The 21,243-nt window shown below is 47.0% G+C and overlaps 2 protein-coding genes across 6 annotated transcripts in view; one reads left to right on the forward strand and one right to left on the reverse strand.

The window, feature by feature from the left end:
- Window positions 1–5,892, forward strand: part of LARP1 (La ribonucleoprotein 1, translational regulator) — a 45,735-nt gene extending 39,843 nt beyond the window's left edge. For both annotated transcript variants that reach the window (XM_071443418.1, XM_071443419.1), the window contains exon 20: window positions 380–5,892. In XM_071443418.1, the coding sequence (XP_071299519.1) occupies window positions 380–601 (222 nt within the window). In that variant the 3' untranslated portion in view covers window positions 602–5,892. The remainder of the gene's footprint in view (window positions 1–379) is intronic.
- Window positions 5,717–21,207, reverse strand: FAXDC2 (fatty acid hydroxylase domain containing 2). Of its 4 annotated transcripts, none has more exons than XM_071443422.1 (11): window positions 21,029–21,207; window positions 17,445–17,527; window positions 14,763–14,827; window positions 13,593–13,640; window positions 11,207–11,298; window positions 11,009–11,106; window positions 10,172–10,293; window positions 9,657–9,862; window positions 8,690–8,795; window positions 7,455–7,621; window positions 5,717–6,527 (listed from the first exon to the last, which is right to left on the reverse strand). In XM_071443422.1, exons 4-11 carry the CDS (start codon window positions 13,638–13,640, stop codon window positions 6,371–6,373), a joined length of 996 nt encoding a protein of 331 aa, XP_071299523.1. In that variant the 5' UTR covers window positions 14,763–14,827; window positions 17,445–17,527; window positions 21,029–21,207; the 3' UTR covers window positions 5,717–6,370. The 4 variants fall into 4 exon arrangements, with proteins under 4 accessions (XP_071299523.1, XP_071299524.1, XP_071299522.1 ...); XM_071443423.1 differs by lacking the exon at window positions 17,445–17,527 and adding an exon at window positions 19,380–19,429 and having other exon boundaries at window positions 21,029–21,176; XM_071443421.1 differs by lacking the exon at window positions 17,445–17,527.
- Window positions 21,208–21,243: the final 36 nt, after the last annotated feature.

The following is a 21,243-nucleotide window of genomic DNA, read 5'->3' on the forward strand; positions in this document are numbered from 1 at the left end:
GCAGTGTGGGATAACAGAGCTGGGTGAGCCTGTCCTCCCTGGTGAGGAAAGGGAGCTTTGATGATTTGAGGAGAGCCAGCATTGTGTGGAGCTTTGGCTCCCAAACTTCTGGACTGTGCCTCTGTGTGAGAAGCAGGTGACTTAAGAGCAAGTTGTCACCATTGTGGTCACTTTGTGGAAGTCAGTCAGTTTTTCTGTCAAATCTGGCAGCAGGAAATTTGGACAGGGAAGCTGAGTGCTTGGGGTGAATGTGTGTGGGCCGGGGAGAGAGAGAAGCTGCATTGGAGGCTTGCAGGAAGGCTGTTTCCTGATCCAAAGGGAGGCATCAGGATCTGCATTTGGAGGAGGCTGTGCTGATACTGGGGTGCTTCTCTTGCAGCCACCCATGGGGGAGGAAGGTGGACACAAGAGATACCCTACGACGTCAGGGGGAGATGGCAGGAAGCGCTACCCATCCCAGTCTTCCAGCAAAACGGTCAGCCAGTGCCCATCCAGCCAAGCCCACGCCTCACCCAGCCAGCCTGCACAAGAGGATGCCAAAAACCTGAGCCAGCAATCCCCTGCCCCATCAGCTGCAGAGTCGCAGACAGTGGGGAAGTAGAGAGGCTGCAGCTTCCTGCCAGGGGTAGGGTGGGGTGGTGGGGAATGGCTCGGAGAAGGGCAGACATGAGGGGGTGGGACAGGAAGGGAGCTGGAAGGTGGGGTCCCAGGAATAGGCTGCTTGGGAGAAACTTCAACGCACACGATTTTCTTCTCTTGTGGCTGGAAAGCAAAGACGATCTGCATCCAAAACACCATTTTGCTATTACTACCCTGACCAGAGCCAGACCCGCTCCCAGCAGACCCAACCTTTTTCCCTTCTCTCTCCTCCTGTGCACACACTCATGTCTTAGTGTCTCTTCAAAAAAAAAAACAAATGTGTTCTGGCTGGGTTGGAAATGGGAGATTTTTTTATTATTATATATATATATCAAGTTTTAAATTATTGCTAGAAGTTCGTCTGGATTTACCAAAACAAGTCTGCTCTGTGTGGCCCCAACGAGTCCCCCTGTGTGTCCCCCTGGGATGGATGGCGGGGCAGCCGCTCAGGAAGCTCGGAGGAGCGAGGTTTCCCCCCAGTGGGGGACCGAAGCCACAGCGTGTGCCGATGCTGCTGCGGAGCCTCTGACCTCCATGACCCGGCTGGCGCCTCCCGTTCCTTCCCCGTGCGCCGGGGCCTCTCCAACGCCGCCTCCGCCCAGGAGCATCGCCCTCCTCGTTCTCCTGCTCCCTTCTCCCCAGCGTCTTCATCTTCCCGAGGGTCTGGCTCTCCCTCTGTCCACCTCTCCCTTCTGTCACGGACAATTTGGAAGTCAACCAAAGGACCTTTGCCGAGGATAGGCTCGTTGTGACTCCTTCCTGCGAGGATGGCTGGTTGGGAGGCTGGCAGGCACCTGGACTCGAGCCTGTGTGGACGGTGCACCCGCTGCCCCAGGAATGCCCATCGCTTGCAAAGACAGGACTTTGCTGAAGGAGCTTTTCTCTTCCTTTTCCCTTGGAAAAAAATGACATAAAAAAAAAAAAAACAACCGACCCACAAACCCCTCTAAAACAACAACAGAAAAACTCTTTAAAAAAAAGACACATCTCCCTTTGCTTTCTTCCTTGGAAATATTACTGAAGAAAAAAAAGAAAAAAAAAAACAAACAAAAAAACCCCAAAAACACACAAAAAAAAGTTGCCTTATGGTGGAGCTGGACCGGGGAGGCTTGTTGGCTTCCTGCACCCTGGGGTGCGCTGGGCTCTTGGCTCCCCCAGGCCCAGAGACTCCTCCCGGCATTGCTGCCGAGCTGATCTTCCCTGCGGCCTTTCCTCTGACCCCGCAGCTCGCTCGGAGGCCTCCCCTGCCATGGAGCCTCCCTGCCAGGCCTGAGGCTCCTGGGGCAGGGGCTGAGGCAGTCACATCCAGGACTCTGCTCCTCTGTGTCGGTGCCGTGGCAGCCTTGTTCCCACCACAGCGACTGTTCTGTCATGGCCTTGCTCACACCCCCCAGCCCTCCCTGGGCAGGAGGTGCCTCTGCTCCTGTCTGTGCTTCCAGCGTGGCTGGGGGGTGAGCAGGGAGCTTGTCCCAGCAGCTGGGGGCACTGCTCCTGGCTGTGAGCGAGGGCTGCTTCTGCTGTGCCTGACAGGGAGTGGGGCAGCCCTGGGAATGCTGTCCCACAGCGGCCACTGGCTCAGGGCTGCTGCTGGGATTTGTGCAGGGGTGAGCAGGGCCCTGCCTGGCACAGGAGAGCTCTTGCCTGGGTTTCCTTGTGTGTTGTGTTGTGGCAGCGCCTGCGTGGAGTCTCCCACTCAGGGCACAGCCCCTGTGCTTTTCCAAGGGCTGAGATGACACCGTGTAGCTCCTTACTCAGCTGAGGCAGGGGGTGACTGCAGAGCTGCTGTGGCATTTACTTGATTCATCCTTACCCAGCACCAGGTGGACTCTGGCTGTGAGCTGGATCCTTTGTGAGGGGCGTGTGTCAGGTGTGAGATCTCAGAGATGTCCAGTGCTATCTCTGGAGATGCTCCAGGGGTAGCACTGGAAAGTTGTGTCCCTTTCCAGCCAGATCTGCTTGCCTTGCTGCCACCCTGCTCCTTCTGCTGGGTCCCTGGGATACCAGGCTTGGCTGTGGCTCAGGCTCCATCCCTGTGAGCTCCAGAGCTGTGCTCCTGTGTGCAGTGTGGATGCACCACTCCAAGGGTGCAGCTCAGTGTGTTGCCCTTTCTGCAAAGTCACAAGCTGGTACTGAGCAGTTTTCCCAAGGGATCCAGTTGATCCAGAGCTGTGTCTCTCAGCTGGGAGCAGTCATCATCTCTCCAGGGCTGTCCCTTTGTGGCTGCAGGGTGGGTGGGTGGGAGCAGCCAGGAGCTGAGAGCAGGAGCAAGGGGGGAGCACAGCCAGGCTGTCCATCAGGGCTGTGGGGCCCTGGCTGAGGCCATCCCTTCCCAAACTGACCCTGCCTCCAGGATCCTGCCTGTGGGGGCAGGTGGGCTGGTCTGACTGGAGTGGCTTTACAAACTGCTGCTAGGATTGAAAGCACAGCTGGTTTGAGAGGCTGGGGAGCTGCTGCTTGGCTGTTCCCTGGTGCTGTGGTCCTGCCCTGGTCTGTCCAGCCCTGCCATGTCACCCTGCAGCTGGTAGCACTCCCAGGCCTGAGTGCAGCTGGCCAGCCCACCCAAGGCCGTGCATCTGGGTTATGGCAGCAGTGCTCTGGGGTTGTGGGGTGGGAACTGGGCAAGATGGGCAAAAGTAACACTTGTACAGTGCTGTGGCCGTGACTGTTATCTCTGCATTTCCCCTCTTGTGAGCTGGAGTCAGATCTCTGAGGTTCCATTTATAGGTGGTTTGTCCCAGATTTTTGAGGAGGAGGCTGGAGAGTCGATCAAGGACATTGTAGATGTGTTGCTGGTTGTTTGCAAGTGGAGGCAGGTCTGGATGTGCCACAGGTGATCCTTGCTGCTGTGTCTGTGCTCCTTTCATTGGCGTGTGTGCGTGGCTCTCCTGAAGCCAACTGTCTGCATTTCAGCAACAAATTCATAGGAAATGGGGAGGGATGAGCTGCTGCTATGGAGTTGTTGCTTGTAGAGCAGACTGTGGAATTGCTTGGGTTGTAGAAGAGGTAGGACATTTCCCAGAGAATTTCCCAAAATTTTGATTTTAAATAATTTTAGATTTTTGATTCTGAGGATCTAGTCTTGGCATGGAAGTGTTTTCCCTTCCCCCTCTGCCAAGTCAGTGGTTTGTCACACTGGTGTGTGCACCCAGGGGAAGGTGGGTCAGAAGAGCAATCCCAGTGGTCCCAGTGCCCTCCAGGTTTGTGGACCGTGTGCCTTGTTTTGCTGTCATGGGACAGCAGTGGGCAGGACAGCAAAGATGGATGTGACAGCCTGAGGCAGCTGCTGCTGGCTCAGCCCTGTGTTCCTGCAGGGAAGGGGGCACAGAACTGTTCCCTCCTGCTCCGTGCCAGGGTGGGGGCAGCAGAGGGCAGGGAGCTCCCCGGGTGTGTGTGGTCTGTGCCCAGCTGGGTCACGAGTGGCCACAGCCAGGCTCGTGTCCCCACTGGGTAAAGGGACAGCTCTCCAGAGGGGGTTTGCATTTGAGGAAGCTCTTGCCCTTCTGCAGAGGAGGGAGTTAGGCCTTGCTTTTAGTTTGAATGCCTCACCTCCACCATGTGTTGTACTTTTTTGAATTTTAGAGGACTGAGTGGTTGCACACGTGCTCCTGTGAGTGCTGATGGAGCTGCATGGTGCTGGTGTCCAGCCACTGGCAGAGCCTGGGGGGAGCCCCAGCTGCTTTTGGAAAGGCTGAGGGAGGCTGGGTCAGGGGAGCCTTCCTCATCCTGCCCCTCTTCTCAGGAGTTCCTCCTTGCCGAGGTTAACTTGTCTGAATGCAGGTGGCTGCAACAGGGACAGAGCTGTGGTGTGGGGTCAGAGTGGAGGTGGAAGGTGTGTTTTTGAGGAGGCTTTGTTGCTTTGCCGTGCTCATTTGGGAAAAAAAATTAAAAAGTAATGATGCTGCTGCTCTGGTTTTGCCTGTCCATCTCTTCTGCTGCCCCCCTGGCACCTCTGATGGCACCTTCTCACTGTAGCCCGTGGGGTCCCTGAGTTTTGGCACCTGCTGGGGACTGATTGTTGTACTGTAACAAAGTGATGTGTTTAACCTCAGTGTCCTGCCACGTTCCACGTGGCAGTGCAGAGGGGGCCTTCTAGCTGTTAATGCCTTCCCAGTTATTTTATCAAAAGGAAAAAAAAAACAAAAAACAAAAAAAAAAAGGAAAACTGTAAATGTAGCAAGCTGTGTTTGCAATGCTTATTGTCTCCTGTCTCTGAGGCTGGTTATGTCACTTGTCACTGTTTGAAATGGATGCTGGGCTCTTCCTGAGAGGGTTGTTACACTTAATGTTAAATGCCTCACTGACTTTTTTTAAAGATTCCAATACAGGTAACAGATGAAATAGTTTCTTTCCTTTTTCTAAGCAAACGTTCATCTCGGTGGTGTGGAGTGGGTGGCTGGAGGGCAGCATTTCCAGGAGTAGTTTACAGTTTCACTTTCTGCAGACACTTGAACATAGGACCGATGTATCTGTGACAAGCACATCCCCTTGGTGGGAAGCTCCAGAGGAGCAGGGGGTGCCCTGGGTGCCAGCTGGGCTCCCTCCAGCTCCCCACGCTGCCCTCCTGCTCTCTCCCCAGGTGTCAGCCCTGTGCCAGGGTGGCTTGTGCCAGTGGTGCCCCTCCTGGGAGGGGGTGCTTGGCACCACTGGGTCCCTCAAGCCTCCCTGGTGCAGCCCTGCTCCCTGTCTTCCCCCCCCAGCCTGTCCTGGTCCCACTGGGCTTGGAAACCTTTGGATGTGTGGCTCAGAGGCACCCACTGAGCTGCATCCCAGCGAGTGCAGCCTTCTGCTCGTTCGCCTGGAGCTAAAGGGGTGATGGTTCCATGTGCTGGCCCTTCTCAAACCCTGTGTGTCCAACCTCAGCCTTCTGTTTCCCAAAACTAGAGAGTGTGTGCAACCTTCTTCAGCTGCATTTATAGTAGAGACAAACTTAAAATGACTCATCACAGACCATGTATCACCTGGGAGGAAAATCTTGTTAATACGGCCTGCTGTACATGATCCATCTCTGTCGATAGTACATAATCTTTGACCCATGTGCTAGGATCATCATCACGTATAAAAGGAACAGAGAAAAATGTAAAATACTTGAATGAGAGCTTGTATTATAACATTAATATTATTCAGAGTATCTGCTTTCTAGGCTGATGTGATTCATTATTCTAGTAATGCTTTAGTCCTTTGTAATTTGTGGTAATTATGCTTTTTCCTTTTTAATACAAAAAAAATGTATAAAAATAAAAAGCTCAAAAGACAGTGGTGCCTGGGTTTTCTGTTCTGCTGACTTGCCCTCCCCAGGGAACTGTGGCCAGGTAACTGGGCTGGGTTCATCCTGGTGCAGTTGTGGGGACTGGAGAGGAGCAGGAGAAGTGGCTTTGTTTCCATAGGTAGGGCTGTGGGACAGTGGGCCAATGACCAATGGGAACCCTGAGCCATGTGGCCCAGAACACAGCTGGCTCATACACAGGCAGCTGGAACCAAGGGACAGTGCAAGTAACAGATAAACAATTAAAATTTAAAAACAGATTTCTAAAGCAGGTTTTTTTATACATGTCTTATATAGAAAACAATGTCAGCAAAAGTGCAGTCGTTTCCAAGCAGCATATTTAACTTCAGCTTCACGATCTGTTATGTGTGGACAAGAATTTGTTTCCTGATTAAAATACTATTTGGCATAAATCATTGTCTCTCACTCTGCTCCATCACCAGGCTGGCCAAGTGCTGCTGGGCTGGTTCACTCCTCTTTCTTGGGTGGCTCTGGGATGCTTTCAGAGAGTGGTGTGAGGCTGAGCAGGACCTTGTGTCTCTCGAAGGCTTTGGTCTGTCTGAACATTTTGTCCGTGCCATGCAGAAAATCCAGCACTCCCAGCACTCCGTAGCACTGGTTGAACCTGAGAACCAAACACAGATAAACATCACTGGAAGTTACTGAGGTTACTTTGCCCTTTCTCTCCATTCCTTTCTGAGCCCTGGTAATCTGACCATGGGATTTCTGCACCAGTCTCCCTGGCAGCTCTCAAAGCCTGGGTGAACCTTGTGCAGCTTCTCTCTGGTGCCATCATTGCCCAGAAATGGTGGCACTGAACAGCACCTGCTTCTCCTGGGCAGCTCAGAGCTGTGGGAGCACTGGACACCCATGTCACTGTGCCCCATGTGCTCTCAAGACCTGCCTGTCCTGGCCTATGGGGCAGATGTGCTCCAGCTGGCACAGCTGTTCCACCCAGAGTGTCTCAGCTCTGCAGCAATCCCTGTCCTGGCATGTGGTGACAGAACTGTCCCCTGGGCTGGTTCTGCAGCAGGACAGACATTTCTGGGCAGCATGTCTGAATGTAGGGCACACTGGGAGATGGGAATGTTTCTCCACTGCTCAGGTATGTATCCTTGAACAGTCTGCTGCAACTGCTCTCTGTCCAGCACAGGAGGCTGAGAATCTCTGTCAGGAAGGGTTAATGGTGATTGTCTGGGCAAAGTGTAATCTGATCAGTGTTACTGATCCCAGGGTATGGGAGAGGGACAGACAGGCAGGCTCGCTTATTTTACCTGTGTGACTTGCCCTGGCTCTGTGCTTAGATGACATGAAGTGTATTCTGAACTTCTAGTAAGAACCTTGCAGGGAACTGTCCTTAACAGGGCTGGAATGCCTTGAAGTCCCAGTTTAACTGCTCTAAGGACTGGCAGCACTCAGCCTGCTCTCAGGTGAACTGGAGAGCTGCTCTGCTGGAGCATGAGTCAGGCAAACCCACTTGACCCTCAGAAAGGAGCTTTCCCTGCCAGTGGAGTGGCAGGAGAATGGAAAGCTGAGCAGTGCCCAGACATACTTGAGGTGGTGGAAGTCGTGGAACTCTGGAGATGGCAGGAGGGGCAGGTGGTAGCCACAGTGAGAAATGCTTGTTGTTACAAGAGCAATGGAGAACCATGCTGAGATTGAAACAATGTGAGATCCCATGATCATCGGGCCAGTCATGACAGGCAGAGTGTTGGAGACCTGGAAATGAGAAGAAAGTACCTCATCAATGGGTCCACTACAAGCAGACTCTCCTCTAGGAGCTGAATTGTCACCTGGTGATCCATCACACTGGTTTGTTTTGTGCAAACAGTGTAAAGGGAAGATCTCTCTGCAAACACCTTAGTAAAGTTACATAATCATCCAAGAAGTAATAATAGAGATAATAATATTATTTAATAAAAGTAATAATAGAGATAAGAGAGTTCTACTACTGCAAACCATTGTCATAGCCCAAACTCCATAAGCCTGCAGTAGAAGTTAGACATGACTCCAAAGCCTGGGTGAGTACAGCATGATCCCAGTAAATCACCCTGGAGTCTGAGGTGTGAATTTCAGCTTCACCTTGGAATAATGCTGAATCTGCCCTTGGGAAACCTCACTGTGAAAGGGCATGGCCTGCAGACACACACAGCAATGTGACAAACCCTGCTGTAGCTCTTCACTGTGTTCTGCCAGTGGCACAAATGGCTCTGGCTGCCCAGACCCAGCTGCATGCACCAGCACAGCTCAGCTGGACTCCTCAATCATTATGCTGTCCAAAGACTGGGGAGACACTCAGAGCAGCCCAGGACTATTTGTAACAGAAGATTGAATTTTTAAGTGGAATATTTGAAGGTGGGATGTGTTTTCCTGAGAAGTCTCAGCTGCAAGGGTGTTGGGATACACTCCTTGCAAACACTGATGTCAGCAACCACCACAAAAATCCTGACAGATTTCCAAGTCCACACCATCATTCAGGCTGTCATATCTCTTGCTGAAAGCACTGTCTGTGCTCCCAGTCCTCTTGGGGCTCATGGGAAGCCCTGTCCAGTCAGTTCCTTATCTACTGGAGGCCCTTGGATCTGTGCTCTGAAAGCTGCTGGAGTCCAGTATAAACAATTACTGCAACCCTCCTAGAGCCAAGCTTCTTGGCAGGGCAGCTGAGCTTCCCCTTCCTAGGGAAGAAGCCTCTAAGGGCAAATTCTCTTCTCTTCCCACTCCACCTGATGCCATGGGAATCACAGTGCCCACAGCACCTGGAGGGTGACCATGGGAGAATCCACTTACTATGTGCTCTATAGGGTGAGCATAAATGGAGACCACGCCGATGGGGGCCGTCCACTCGTGGTGCTTCTTGTGAATGTGCTTATACAGCACTGGGTGGTGAACAAGCCTAGGCAGAGAAAACAGAAAGGCAGGTTTTGAGCTCTGCAAAAAAGGAGTAACAGAACACAGAATTTCTGCAGGAGACTCGCTTGTGTCTCCTCTAACATAAAGATTTCAGAGCAGCTGGCAATAAGAGTGTAGGATTCCTTGCTTCCTTTGCTCTCTTTGTATTGAGCTATTATTCAATTAATGTGTCTGCTGGCTTATGATAAACTCAGGCCAGATAAATCCCAAAAAGTCCCTGAATTACTTATTTACTCAAATCTAGGAGAACTATTGGGGGAAGACTCACTTTATGCTTTCACTGTTTTTACTTTTTCTACTGGCAACCATCAAAGAATCAGAATTTTCAGTTCCATGGGTCCTTGGTAAAAAAATGCATTTACATTTTATGGGTGCATTTGTCCTAAAGGGAAACCTACAGATTTCTGAGAGTACTGTGCTTGCTTTTGCTTCTTTTGTCTTCCTTCCTTTAGTTCTGTCATCAAATGTAGGCATCATTGTTTGGAAATCCTGCAGTGTTGGAAGTCAGGCCCTGATTTGTGAGTGCTGTGCAAGGGAACAGAGATCAGTCACTGACCCTTGAGATTTTTATCTTTCAGGATAGTCAGTCTTGTTCTTTTCAAAGAATGCTTCGTGAAAAACTGCCTGTTCTGTTTCTTCCTTAGCTTTTAAGCTGTTCCACCTTTAAAATTCTACCCATTTTTGTTTACTGGCAGCACCAAGGCCTCATGTTGTGAGGGTAGATTTCCTATATAAATACAAGATCAGTGGAACAGAGGGATGAGGATTATTGCTGTTGTAGGATATGAGTATAAACTTAAAGGCATGGAGGAAAATCAAGCACCTGTTCCTGTGCTCAGCTCACCTGTGTGTATAATAGAAGAGAATTTCCTCTACTACAGTAAAAATGCTTAGCTCCACAAGAAACCATTGGAAGGTTGGTAATTCCTTGCTGAAGGTGTTTTCCCACCATTTCATGATGTAGAACATGGGCACAAGCATGGGAAAGGAGACAAAAAACTGATTACCCAGCGCTGTGTAGATGGCTTTCCACAATTTCTTTCTGTCCACCTGCAAAAGAGAAGTCAGGACTTGAGACTAAGAAAGAAGCAATGCATTTTTAGTTGGAAGGATGAAAAGCTTTAAGGCAGTTAGTTTTAGGAACAGCTCTTTAACAAGCAGTCAATGCAGATCTAATCAGCAGCCTCACAACAGGATCTGCCTTCCTCCCTACAGTGGGTACACAAGACTTGACTTGATCCCCCTGGAATCCTACCTGGTTGCAAGAGAAAAGTATAACAGGTTCTTCTCCCCATTCCTGGCCTCAGAGAGTGCAGGAAGTGTTTAGCCAGCAGGAAAGGCAGAGTGAGAAGTACTTACAGGATCATTCTTGCCCAGCTGAATGCGATAGCGAGTAATGAAAGTTGGCTTTCCTGTTATATCAGCCACCAGAAGGATTCCATTGAAGCCCCAGAAAGCAAGTGCAGGCACCAATGCAGCCCCTGTGGCATGAGGAAAGGGCAGAGATGTGTGAATGAATTGGGAACTATGGCTAAATCAGAAACAAAATACACTGGCACAGCACCCAGAGGGCCTTGCTGGGACCCAGATGTGCCAAGGGTGTGTCCCCTGCCCAAAGATGCTTTAAAATAGAATATTGGTAAATTCTGACTTCCAGGTAAGATCAAAGAATGGGAAGGAGGTTAGAGCAGATAAGTATCTCAGAGGCTGAAACCTGACATAACTGAAGCTAAGAAAAGGCTTTTCTAGGTGGCTGGGAGGCCTCTGTTGCTTTTAAATCCAAGTAGGGTGAGGTTGACTTGATCTCTAGAACCTTGCAATGTCCCTACCAGTTCTGTTCACCAGCTGCTAATCACAGAAAAGAGTTTTGTAAGTACTACAGCAAGAGTAGAATTCACTCAATTTACATACATTTTTAGTAATTAGTTCTACTGAGTTATTCAGTTCTTACAGGAGCAAAGTGTCTTCACAGGGAAGCCACTTCAGTAGCAGCAAAAAGATCAGATTTTTAATCTGTACAGGACCCTGATTGTGACCCCACCCAAAAGCAGAACAGCTGCACCCCATCACCTGTGGGTACCTTCCAAGCCAGTGCTTGTCAGTGGGAGGATTAGTGAGTTTAGGAAGCTTGTCCATGTCTCCCTTTTATATGTAATACATGGATGATTTCTTGTGAGAAGCATTGTTACAACTCACCAACGAGGAAGATTGTCCACTCATCTCCCTCCACATGGTCGTAGAAGTCCAACCACGCTGTTTGCCAGAAATTGCCTAAAGTTATATTCTGCATAAACCTGTGGGAATAACAGCGCTTGGTTGCCCATCTATTCATCCACTTTCCCCCCTTTCCACAGAACAGTTTCTCCTCAAGCTGCTTTGTTTGAACATTCTTACCAAGAAGCAGTGTTCACCAGGGCAGTGAACATGAGCAGGCCTGTGCTGAAGACGTAGGCACTGATCCTCAAGGCATCCGAGAGCTTCTTTCCCTGTGAGAAGCAACAGGAGTGAGCACGTGCTGCTGTGTCCTGCCCTGGCATTTTTGGTATTTGAAATGATGAAGGCAGTCCTGTGACAGCCTGTTTAGCTTCACACACACTCTGAAGAACACAATAACAAAGCTGTTGTGGGATATTGTATATAATCATCCATCTGTCATGCTTACAGAGATCTGGTGCATGACTGATGTGGAATTTCTTTGGAATAACCAAAGGGAGAGAAAGGACCACTGATTTTTATCCCTCTTTATTTGGCATACTGCTCAGTACCTGGAGGGCTAAAGCTCCAGAGGCTTCTGGATAACTCAGAGCATGGGAAAGGAACACTAGCAATAAGGAATGGTGCTCCATCCCAGCACCTCCCTCCCTCAGTATTTTCTCCCTCCAAGGATGCAGTGTTTTCTCCCCACAGCAGTCAAGAACTGCTGTGCTCAGATGACCTGGTTAACAGGAATAAGTATATTCAAAAAGCAGTAGTCAATATATCTGAATATTTAAATATTAGAAACAAAGTTGTTTATATACAACAAATTTATAATTAACAATCTGTCTTTTAGATTAGTCCAAGTTGGAACTGGTTCTTGGAACTGGAGTGCAATTAATTTGGTTTTCAAGAGTGAATACGAATTATATCTATCTGCAATGTAATTTTTTTTTTAAATCAATGCAATAGTGTAATAACCAGCTATTGTCTTCTTCATTCCTCTGTCCTTCCTGTTTTTTAACTGTGGTGTTGTGTTGTACAAACAGACTGGAGTGAACACAGTGTGATTCATAGCTGCAGTCCTGCTCACCTCCTGTCAGAGAGGACAAACAAGAGAGGCAGCTCTCAGAAATGCCAAATGCAGGTGGTTTAGGGTAATGCAATATAAAGGAATCCTCTTTACATGGCTTTTGGATTCTGTAACAGCTACAGAACATTAAAGGTGGCCCAGGACTTATAAGCAATATTTATTTGTCCCAGGACAGAATTTTGCTTTAGCATTGAAACATTCACTACTAAAACAAACAAGCAACCCTTTCCTCCTATCACCTCCTTTTTTCTTTTAAATTGAAAAAGCAGACAGGGAGGAAGGAACTGACAGGACTCTTGCCCCTACAGTTTGATATTTGTGAACCCTATGGGTTGATATGAGAGCAGTGCAATCAGCTGCCACTGTTATCACTGGGGGTACTGAAGTACAAATGCCAGGCTGGCAAAAGCCTCTCCTCCAGCATCAGATGGTGCCTGCTGGACCCTGGACCACAGATCTGCTCTCTCAGCACTTTCATAATTCCAGTTGCATCCATGTTATGCCCCATGTATGCTGATGTAAGACTTTCTTAATCTTTAGACCCTGGACCATCATTTACATATTCTTTAGGAAAAAAAAAAAAAAGGTTAGAGAAGTTATAGAAAGCTTTGAGCTTTTTAACATTAATCTGTTGAAAAATCCTATAAATCCTTTTTCTCCTGGGATGAAGAGCATAGCAAACAAAAATTCTGTCTTACAAGTGTCAGAGTTTCCAATTAGCCCAAATAAGGTTTCAGTAGCTTTAACATCCCTTAGCTCAAGAGTTTCAAACCTTTTTAACTCCTAATACTCACAGACACTGTGCATGTCCTGCTTTGAGACAGGACAGAGAGGAGCTACAGTTCAGCACTTCAGCTATTTTAACAGCCTTTGGCTAGAAACTCTCTTGTTTTAAGGCTGTGTTTTTATGGCATATGATGAAGTGATTACATGAATCCCACACACTATAATTACATGAGATGTAGAAGTAGAGAAGTTTACATAGAAAACAAATCTTGTTCATCAAGTGCTTAATACCCTGTTTCTCCTCATGCCAACAGCTACAGCACAGTAGTTTCCAAACTAATTCATGGATTGCTTGAGTTCTTGCTCTTAAAGTGCTTGTAGAAGTTGGCAAAGTGCAGAAGAGGGTTGCTGCTGGCAAGGTAAAGAGACTGGGGCACATCAGCTGGCCATAAGAGTTTAGCAGGACCAGGCCCAGTGAGGTGGCACAGCTTCTGGTTTTGGGGGGCTGTGGTGGGCTCTTGCCACCCAAGCATAGATAACAGCTCCTTCCCCACTTGCTGCTGTAGCTGCAGTCCACTGGAAGGGAAAAAATGCTGGGGAAGTGTTGCTTTAGTGATAAGAGATGAGCTCCTAATTATGCAAAAATGTTCGGAATGAGGATGTGTCTGTCACTTCTCTTGAAGGTGATTCAACACATTCAGCCTTCCAAAGCACCTGCATGAGCTTCCTTAAAACGATGAGCTGGAGCCTTTATGGAGCCTTTACCTGCTTCTGCAGCTCAGCTGTGGAGGAATATCCAGAGTTGGTTTCCATCTGAAATAAAAAATAATCCAAGTAAATGGACTTTGGCCAGCTGGAGAGTGGCAGAATATGATGCAGACTACAGTAAATCATCTCCACTTGCAGTTTAGTGCTAAAAGTGTAAAATATTTACTCTCTGTGCCATGTCCTGTCCTGCTCCATCCTTTGTGTGTTGGCATGGAGCAAAGCTGAGTTCTTGAGAAGAAAAAGAACCTTATTTCTTGAGGAGTTAGTAATGTCCCAGAAGATTAACAGGGATGCAAGGATAACAAGGAAAAATGGGAGAACAGCCAAAACCAAAGCTTTTGATTGTGTCACTGATGTGTTGTGCTCAGACTTCCACCCTTGATCTGGCCTGGGAATCCACTGCAGCACCCAGCAGCTACTTCAGCCCTTCCCAGGCTGTAAGGAAATGATAATGTGGGACACATGTTTTTCCATAATGACAACATGCAATTAAACAAACAGGGAGGAAAACAAAGTGAGTTTGGGCCACAGAAAGTTAACACAATAGAGCCCCACAGCCTTCACTCAAACTCTGAGTTACAGGTTAAGAACATGATGAGTAAGAAAATAATCTTTGCTTCAAGGCCTGCTATGGTCACTTAGGGAGTTCAAGTCCTAAATGGGCACGTGGCCATCTCATAATGAATCTCCCTGCATCTGGCTCTGGCTTGACCATTTGTTAATGGCTTTGTTAAAAGAAATTTAAAAAATAAATCAAACCCAAGGTCTGAGTAGCTGCTGGGACTTCACTGCTGGCCATGGCCATGAAGGGTTCTGTATTCCAGGCCATGTTCTTGCTGTCCTAGGGATTATTGCACAGCTGTTTTCATATTTCTGCAGTCTTACCATAACATATAACAATTAGCAAAAGTTAACAAAACGTTCCTTAATATTTTCTTGGTTTCACATGGTATTTAAGAACAAACACAAAACTTTTAATAACATGACAGCCAGATTACTGAGGATTGCAGAACTTAATCCATTTTGCTTTTCCTACTCAGCAGAATATTCAAGCACAGGCAAACTGTTACCTAAAGTACAAAGGCAAGCAGAGAGAAGGTTCAAACATTCTTGTCTAGGGTACAAACAGTTGGAAAATTACTCATTAGGAAGATGATATTCTATTACCTTGATGATGGAGGGAAGCCTCTTGGGAGTGCTCTTCTTGCAGTGTTTCAGAAAGGATGAATAAACTGTCAAGAAGAAATCCTGTATTAGTCAGGAGGTTTAGATTTGAAATTATAGCCTTCTGGGTATGTTCTTACAAATACAACTCTGTTTATTTACAGCTGTTCCCATCTCTGTTACATTACATATTAGTATGCAGGTCAAAGGGCATGAGACAGTAAAATTAGACACCTCCTTCCTGCTTACTCACAGACACAAAAGAGCAAGGCCAGCCCACCATACCACACACTTTAGTGGGGAAACTGATGTTAGACAGTTCTGAGGAGGAAAAAAGAAAAATAAGGCAAAAAGGGATTTGAAACTTGAAACCCTCAGGCCAACTCCCAACCCTGTATTTCAACACTAGGGCTGGATGTACTCCTATGGGAAATGCTAAGTTTTGGTAGCAGTCTTAAAAAGAAACCAGATCCAAGTTCACTTTGTCTCCCTTGGCCCAAAAAGGTAGCATGAGAGGTGCCCTAAGGTGCTATTGCTTAAAATGAGAATGTCTTGGGGAACCTGCAGTGTCCCAGGGCTTCCTGTCCTTCCCCAGCACAGAGCTCCTCACTGCTGCACTTTGTGAGCTACCACAGCCAGTCTGAGGGGTTTTCTTTTCCTCTCATATATTGTTTGCCAACCACATCTTTATTGATAAATACAGCTGAACTCTGATATATTTGATGAAGAATACCCATAAGAAACAACCAAAACTAACCTGCTAGCCTGAAGAGAAGAGCATAAATAACATGCTACAGGCCAAATTTAAATTGATCTTATCTTAATTTTTTAAAGACCTTCTAATCACATATGTTACCTAACACCCACTACATGCCCATCTTGTCACACAGGTCCTCTCAGGGCAGGTGTGCCCACTGCTTCCAAGGAAACACTACTAAAGCTTGAAATATGTCAGGCTTGAATAATCCATTCCTTTGAGGCTTTGCTCCATTCCAGATTTCTTAACAGGTTGTTCAGAGCTTTGAACAGTTGAGTGTCTGCACAGAGGGAGATTTCACAGCTTCTCTGGCAAATCAGTTCCAGTATTTGACAACCTTCACTGTAAGTTTTTTCCACTTGGAATTTTTTTGGTTATAACTCTTATGATTTGCTCTTAGCTGTGCACATCTCTATCATTACAACCACCCAGTAGGGAGCTGAAAAGAGCAATATCCAATTATTCTGCTGGGACAGTAAAGTAAATAGTGCTGGCCATAGTTTTCTGTGGTTAAAGAGATTATTCTGCTCTGATGACTTTGGAGCAGACAACATTAGATTAGGAGAGGCAGATGTGAAAGGGGAACCTCACTGAGCTGGAAGGCTGCTGCTCCAGAGGTTCCTCCATCCAGCAGTGCTGACTCAAACCTGCTGACATCCTTGCATGTGAAGAGCTCCAGGGCAGAGCACCGGAGAAAATGTGACTCTGCTTTGAGTTTTTAGGAGAAGGAGCTATTACTTGATTGAGTCAAATATTCCGTGCATTTAGGAAAGAGTTAAAATTACAATCACATTTCTAGTACTCTTTTTAACATAATCAGTTTATGACAGAAGGCTGGCTTGGGCAAAGATTTCCAGTTCAAAGCAGAGCTGCCACATCTGCTTACCCTCTGTCTCACAACACTGCCTTTATTAAGCCACTTTTCAGGATAAAATTCTACATTATTTACATTAAACCCAGAAAAATTTGGATAGAGTAGGTTTTCCCCAACATCTCATTACCTACTCTTTTTTTTATTGTATAATGTCCCTCCTGATTCAGAATACACCAAATACATTAAAAAACCATTCATGTAACCATGGCTGTTTCAGCAAACAAAAAAGCCATTCAGCTGCTTGGCACTGCTCTCATGTTGGCATATTTTACAGCCCCAAATCAGCCACTGAAGCTCTCAGCTGCCTGCAGCTATTTCCAAATATCAGCTAGAACTAGTACTGCCTAAAAAAAAAGTTCCCTTCCAGTTATTTCGAATTAGTTAACACCAAATTTTATCCCAAGCAAATTCTCAACCCTGGAGTAAAAGTAATTGCTTTTCCAATCAGTCTCTTGACATTAAAGGGGAAATATACAGTAGTCAAACAAGAATTCTAATACATTTTTATATTATTATTTCAATGTATAACTTCATTTGCCCAAAAACTGTTCATTAAATCACAGATCTTGTTTTCACTGAATTTTCCACTTCTGGTACTGAAAAAAAGCTATTTTGTCTAAGTTATGTTTTAAAATACTCAATATAATCTGAGTATAATCTGAAAAAAAAACCCTGCTGTATTCTTTACATCTTTTAAACATGTGAATTATTATTCATGCCTGCTGTTCTCTTATACTTCTGGTGCCCAGGCAGCCTCAAGCTGAGGCAGCACAGGTGCCCTTTCCCTGCTCTGCATCCTTCTCCCACCAGCCAGACCTGCATGGCAGGCACAGCTCAGAACAGCTCCATGTGCTGTGATGGACTGGCTGCCCACCCAGCCCAGCTCCCTGGGATTCCTTGTGCCCTCCTCCAGAAGCCTCTGGTGTAGCTCTCACCTCACTGAAATCAACCTTTATACAGCACAGACAGTGGAAAACTGCTCCTGGGAGAGCAAAGGCTGTGACCATCCATGAAAGTACAGAACACAGAGAACAAAGAACACAGGAGCACTTACCTGGTCACCTGAACAGCTGCATATCAGCCCCTCTGTGTGGACAGACACAGGACCAGTCGTGGTGTTTGATGTCCTACCAAGCACTGCACAATTTTAAGATGACAATGGACTTCACACAGACAGGACATCGCCTTTTAATGACTTCCTCAAAGTCTCTATCATATCTTTTCAAGCACCCTTGAACTCTGGCTGCCTGTTCTTTGCTCACCACCTGCTGATGGTAGCCTAGGAGAGGTCCTTTGTGTCTATTCAGAGCCCAGAGTTCAACTCCTCACTTTTCATTACTGCTGTCAAAGCTTTATGAGGGTTTAGGCAAGGGCACTGGGGGTGTGTTTCCAAGCAGGAGCTGCCTGTCCCCTCCCAGACAAGTCATGTGAAGCCAGAGCCATGTCACTGTTAGTGCTGGCAGTGTTCCCCGTGTGTATGTGCATGCTGTTACTCAGTTAAGCACGTGGAACACATCTCTGCATCTCTCTAAGTTTTTTCATTGTTGTACCTGAGAACAAAAAAGCCACTAACACCCCAAAGATAAGTAGTTTTTATAATTCACTAACTCATGGTTGGAGCACAAAATAGCTACTGCAGTGCAACTGAATGGGTCAAAGGTGTATTTGTTAAAAGCAATAAGGGTTACTGTGGAATTTGGCAAAAAAACAGTCCAGTTTTCATGTTGTTGTACTAAGTCTAAAAATTACTCCAACTCTGTTGCTACACAGTGCCCTCAACCAGTTACAGGCTTTGCTTGCATGGGTAAGGTGAAGACACACATAGGTTAGCGTGTGCTTGGGTTTAGTTGTTTTTAAACATGATGTTTACAGACCATAAAGTGTGTAATTATGGTATTGCAGAGAGCAAGATGCAATTTACAGCAGCATCGATCTTTCTTATGCAAATGTGGCCCCAATCTGTTACTTAGCCCATAAATAGTGCCCTGTTACCAGCTAAGCTCTGGGAACTGAGGGTGTTACTATCATAACTTTCCAGATTTATTCTCCCACAGGAGGAAAAACAGGGAATATCACCTCTGCCTCACAGTTAGCCTTGTTTGCCCTTCACAGGTGAAGCAACAAATGCTCTTTCTCAGTAACACCTCATGCCAGCAGAGCTGGAACTGCAGAGAGCTCTGCAAGAGTGAACAGCGTTGAGCACTGTGTTTCCATCCTCACTTTCTCTTGCTTAATTCCAATTATTCCCTGGTAGGGACAGAAGTTGTAATTCTTAACTGTTGATACTAATTGGCATTTATCAGAGAGAGCAGGCTCAACGGGGAGGAATGTGATTCCTTCAAACTATTCACTCACGTGCAGAGGAGGAAGTGGAAATGAGCATCTCAAGAGAGGGTGCCATAAGGATAATGTCCTCAGCTATCTTTGGATTTGAGCTTGCAGGGGGAGGGCTGTTCATCCAACAGCCAATAGTAGGTGATAAGAGTGAATTTCAAACCTCAGTGTTCCTTTAGAATCACTGCTCAATTCCAGCATGGGTGATCTCTGAAATATTCATACCCATAGGGACAGCTCAGCACATTAGTCATAGGGTTGGAAATGCCATTTATCTTCTGCTGCAATTTTGTGTCCAGCCCAGGTTGTCACTGATCAAACTGCTGCTTCTGCCTGCTGGCTGCCCTGTGCTGGTGTCTCCACCACAGACACTCCAATGCTGCTGCAGTCTTTGCTGAGCCATGCAAGAAGTCTGATTTCTTCAGAGCAAAAAGGGTTTTTGATCAGACACTTCATAATACAACTTTGTTCACTCCCCACAGTTTTTGTAATAGTCACTGGTTGTTTCACTGTTTGAGAGGAACATCAGGGGAAAATCTATGAATTATCTTTCAGGGACTGGACAAGTCCATACTGATAGTTCCTGAAGAGGAATCTGAACTTGGCACACCTCACCCCCTGCCTAATTCCCTGCATTCCGAACCAGATTTCTCACCTGGGCATGTGTGCCACCTCCTAGCACTGCAGTGGCTGCTTTGGGAGCACCTGTGCAACAACAGAAGGATGAATTCACCTTTCAGGATTCCCACAAGTAAGTTTTCTTGTGGTGCTGTGAGTAAGCTCTAAAGAAAAGGCACAACAGGACAAGCAGCTCAAGCTGCCCAGAGTGAAAACATTGAGTTAAACACCTTTATTCCACCTTATAATGCAGCTCTACACTCAGTGTAGATGTGAGGACTCTTCAAAACTTGCTTTGGAGTGCTGAAGCTGGAAGCAACCTTGGTAACCTCCAAATACAGAAATGATGGGACTCTTTAAAGAGCAGGGTGCCTGTTCCAGCTATTCTGAATCTTTATTAGCCATGTCATCTTTGAAAAAAATTCTGATCTCATCAAGCAAAATGTGTCTCCAGCTCTTCCCACCGGTGCTTGCAAACATCCTTGAACAGCTTTCTTTTTACAGAGGAATTTTTACACGCTACAAATGTAATTTATCACAGGTGATTATTGCCTGCAACACATTTTTATTACAATACCAAGGCACAGATATTTACAGTGGCCTGAGGAGATGCATCCTCCTTTTTCCCCTGGATTCAACATCTCTTCAAGCACTGGGTTTACGAGCAAGAAAAATGACTCTGAACTCTTTTGGGAAATAAAAATTTCACCTTATATTTACAGGGTGCTGTAATCCAGCCTGCTGAATTTATCTGCTAACAACACAGATTTCCTTGTACAAAACCCCAGACTCAACTGACCACAGGAAGAAAGGTGATTACTTTCTGGCAGTGTAGCATATTGCATGTTGCATAAATTGCACAACACCAGAGACTGCAGAGCTAAGGCAAAACAGTAACTCTCTATCATCCCTGAAGATAAACTCTGAATCAAAATAATGCTCAATAAAGGGAATGTACTACGATGCTAGGTCATTCAACACAGCAACACTTGAAAAACCCTCTTCTTTTCTAAAGGCAACATTTCTGCTGAGGCATGAACATTAAACCTGAGACATTGAACGGTGTCTGACGTGAAAGATACCAATATCTGCTTTTGCAGATACTTTGATCAAAATGCTGGCCAAGTAGCCGAGATTCAGGGAAAGACTCCCATATGGTGGGCAGACAATCCAGTATCAGAACATATATATTTATAGAGGCAGATACATATTTTACAACAGACGCAACCCCATCCTGAAGGATGGCAGTCTAAAATGAAGGAAATACTATCTAAGTTTAATTAGTAGACGAGCTTCCAAATGAATTGCCGATCTGCCATCAGCATCAGCCCGCACAGCAAGTGTTGGCAGCCGCGTTACACAAGCCGTAGCTGCTTTACCAGCTACAACCTTCTGTTGCTAACGTAACTTAAATTCCATTCCTGGAACAGGAGAAGCCAGACTAAAAGTCGGCAGGTGCAGTAGGAACTTAAATGTCTTCTAAGCCCCTGCAGGAAGAGGCAGATCTTGCTCCATTAATGAGCTTGATGGGCACTACAGCGTAGGAGCAAGGCGTGCCAGGAGAGCAGCGTTTGCTCTCTGGGCTTTAGGAAATCGCCCTTGGAACCCGAACCCTCACCCCGCTCCCACCCTGGCCTGGGAGCCCGGGGGGGCTCGGGCCCAACCCCGACCCGGGGACCCCCTCACCTCCCCTTGGTGAGGGAGGGGCGGCCGCTGCTTCTTTCGGGGACGCTCAGCCAGGGCCCGGCGCAGCCCGTGTCCCAAGGGATGGGGGTGCTGGGGGCTCCCCATGCTGGAAGCCCACCCCAGCTCCGCTGGGTGTTATGGCGACGCTTCCCTCAAGGAGCGCAGACACCCAGCTCCCTCATCCCTCCCCCCCTCCTCCCGCGGAGTTTGGACTC

The sequence above is a fragment of the Agelaius tricolor genome, unplaced genomic scaffold (genome assembly GCF_023055355.1).
Source record: "Agelaius tricolor isolate 1412-34295 unplaced genomic scaffold, bAgeTri1.0.p SCAF_18, whole genome shotgun sequence".
Taxonomy (NCBI): Eukaryota; Metazoa; Chordata; class Aves; order Passeriformes; family Icteridae; genus Agelaius; species Agelaius tricolor.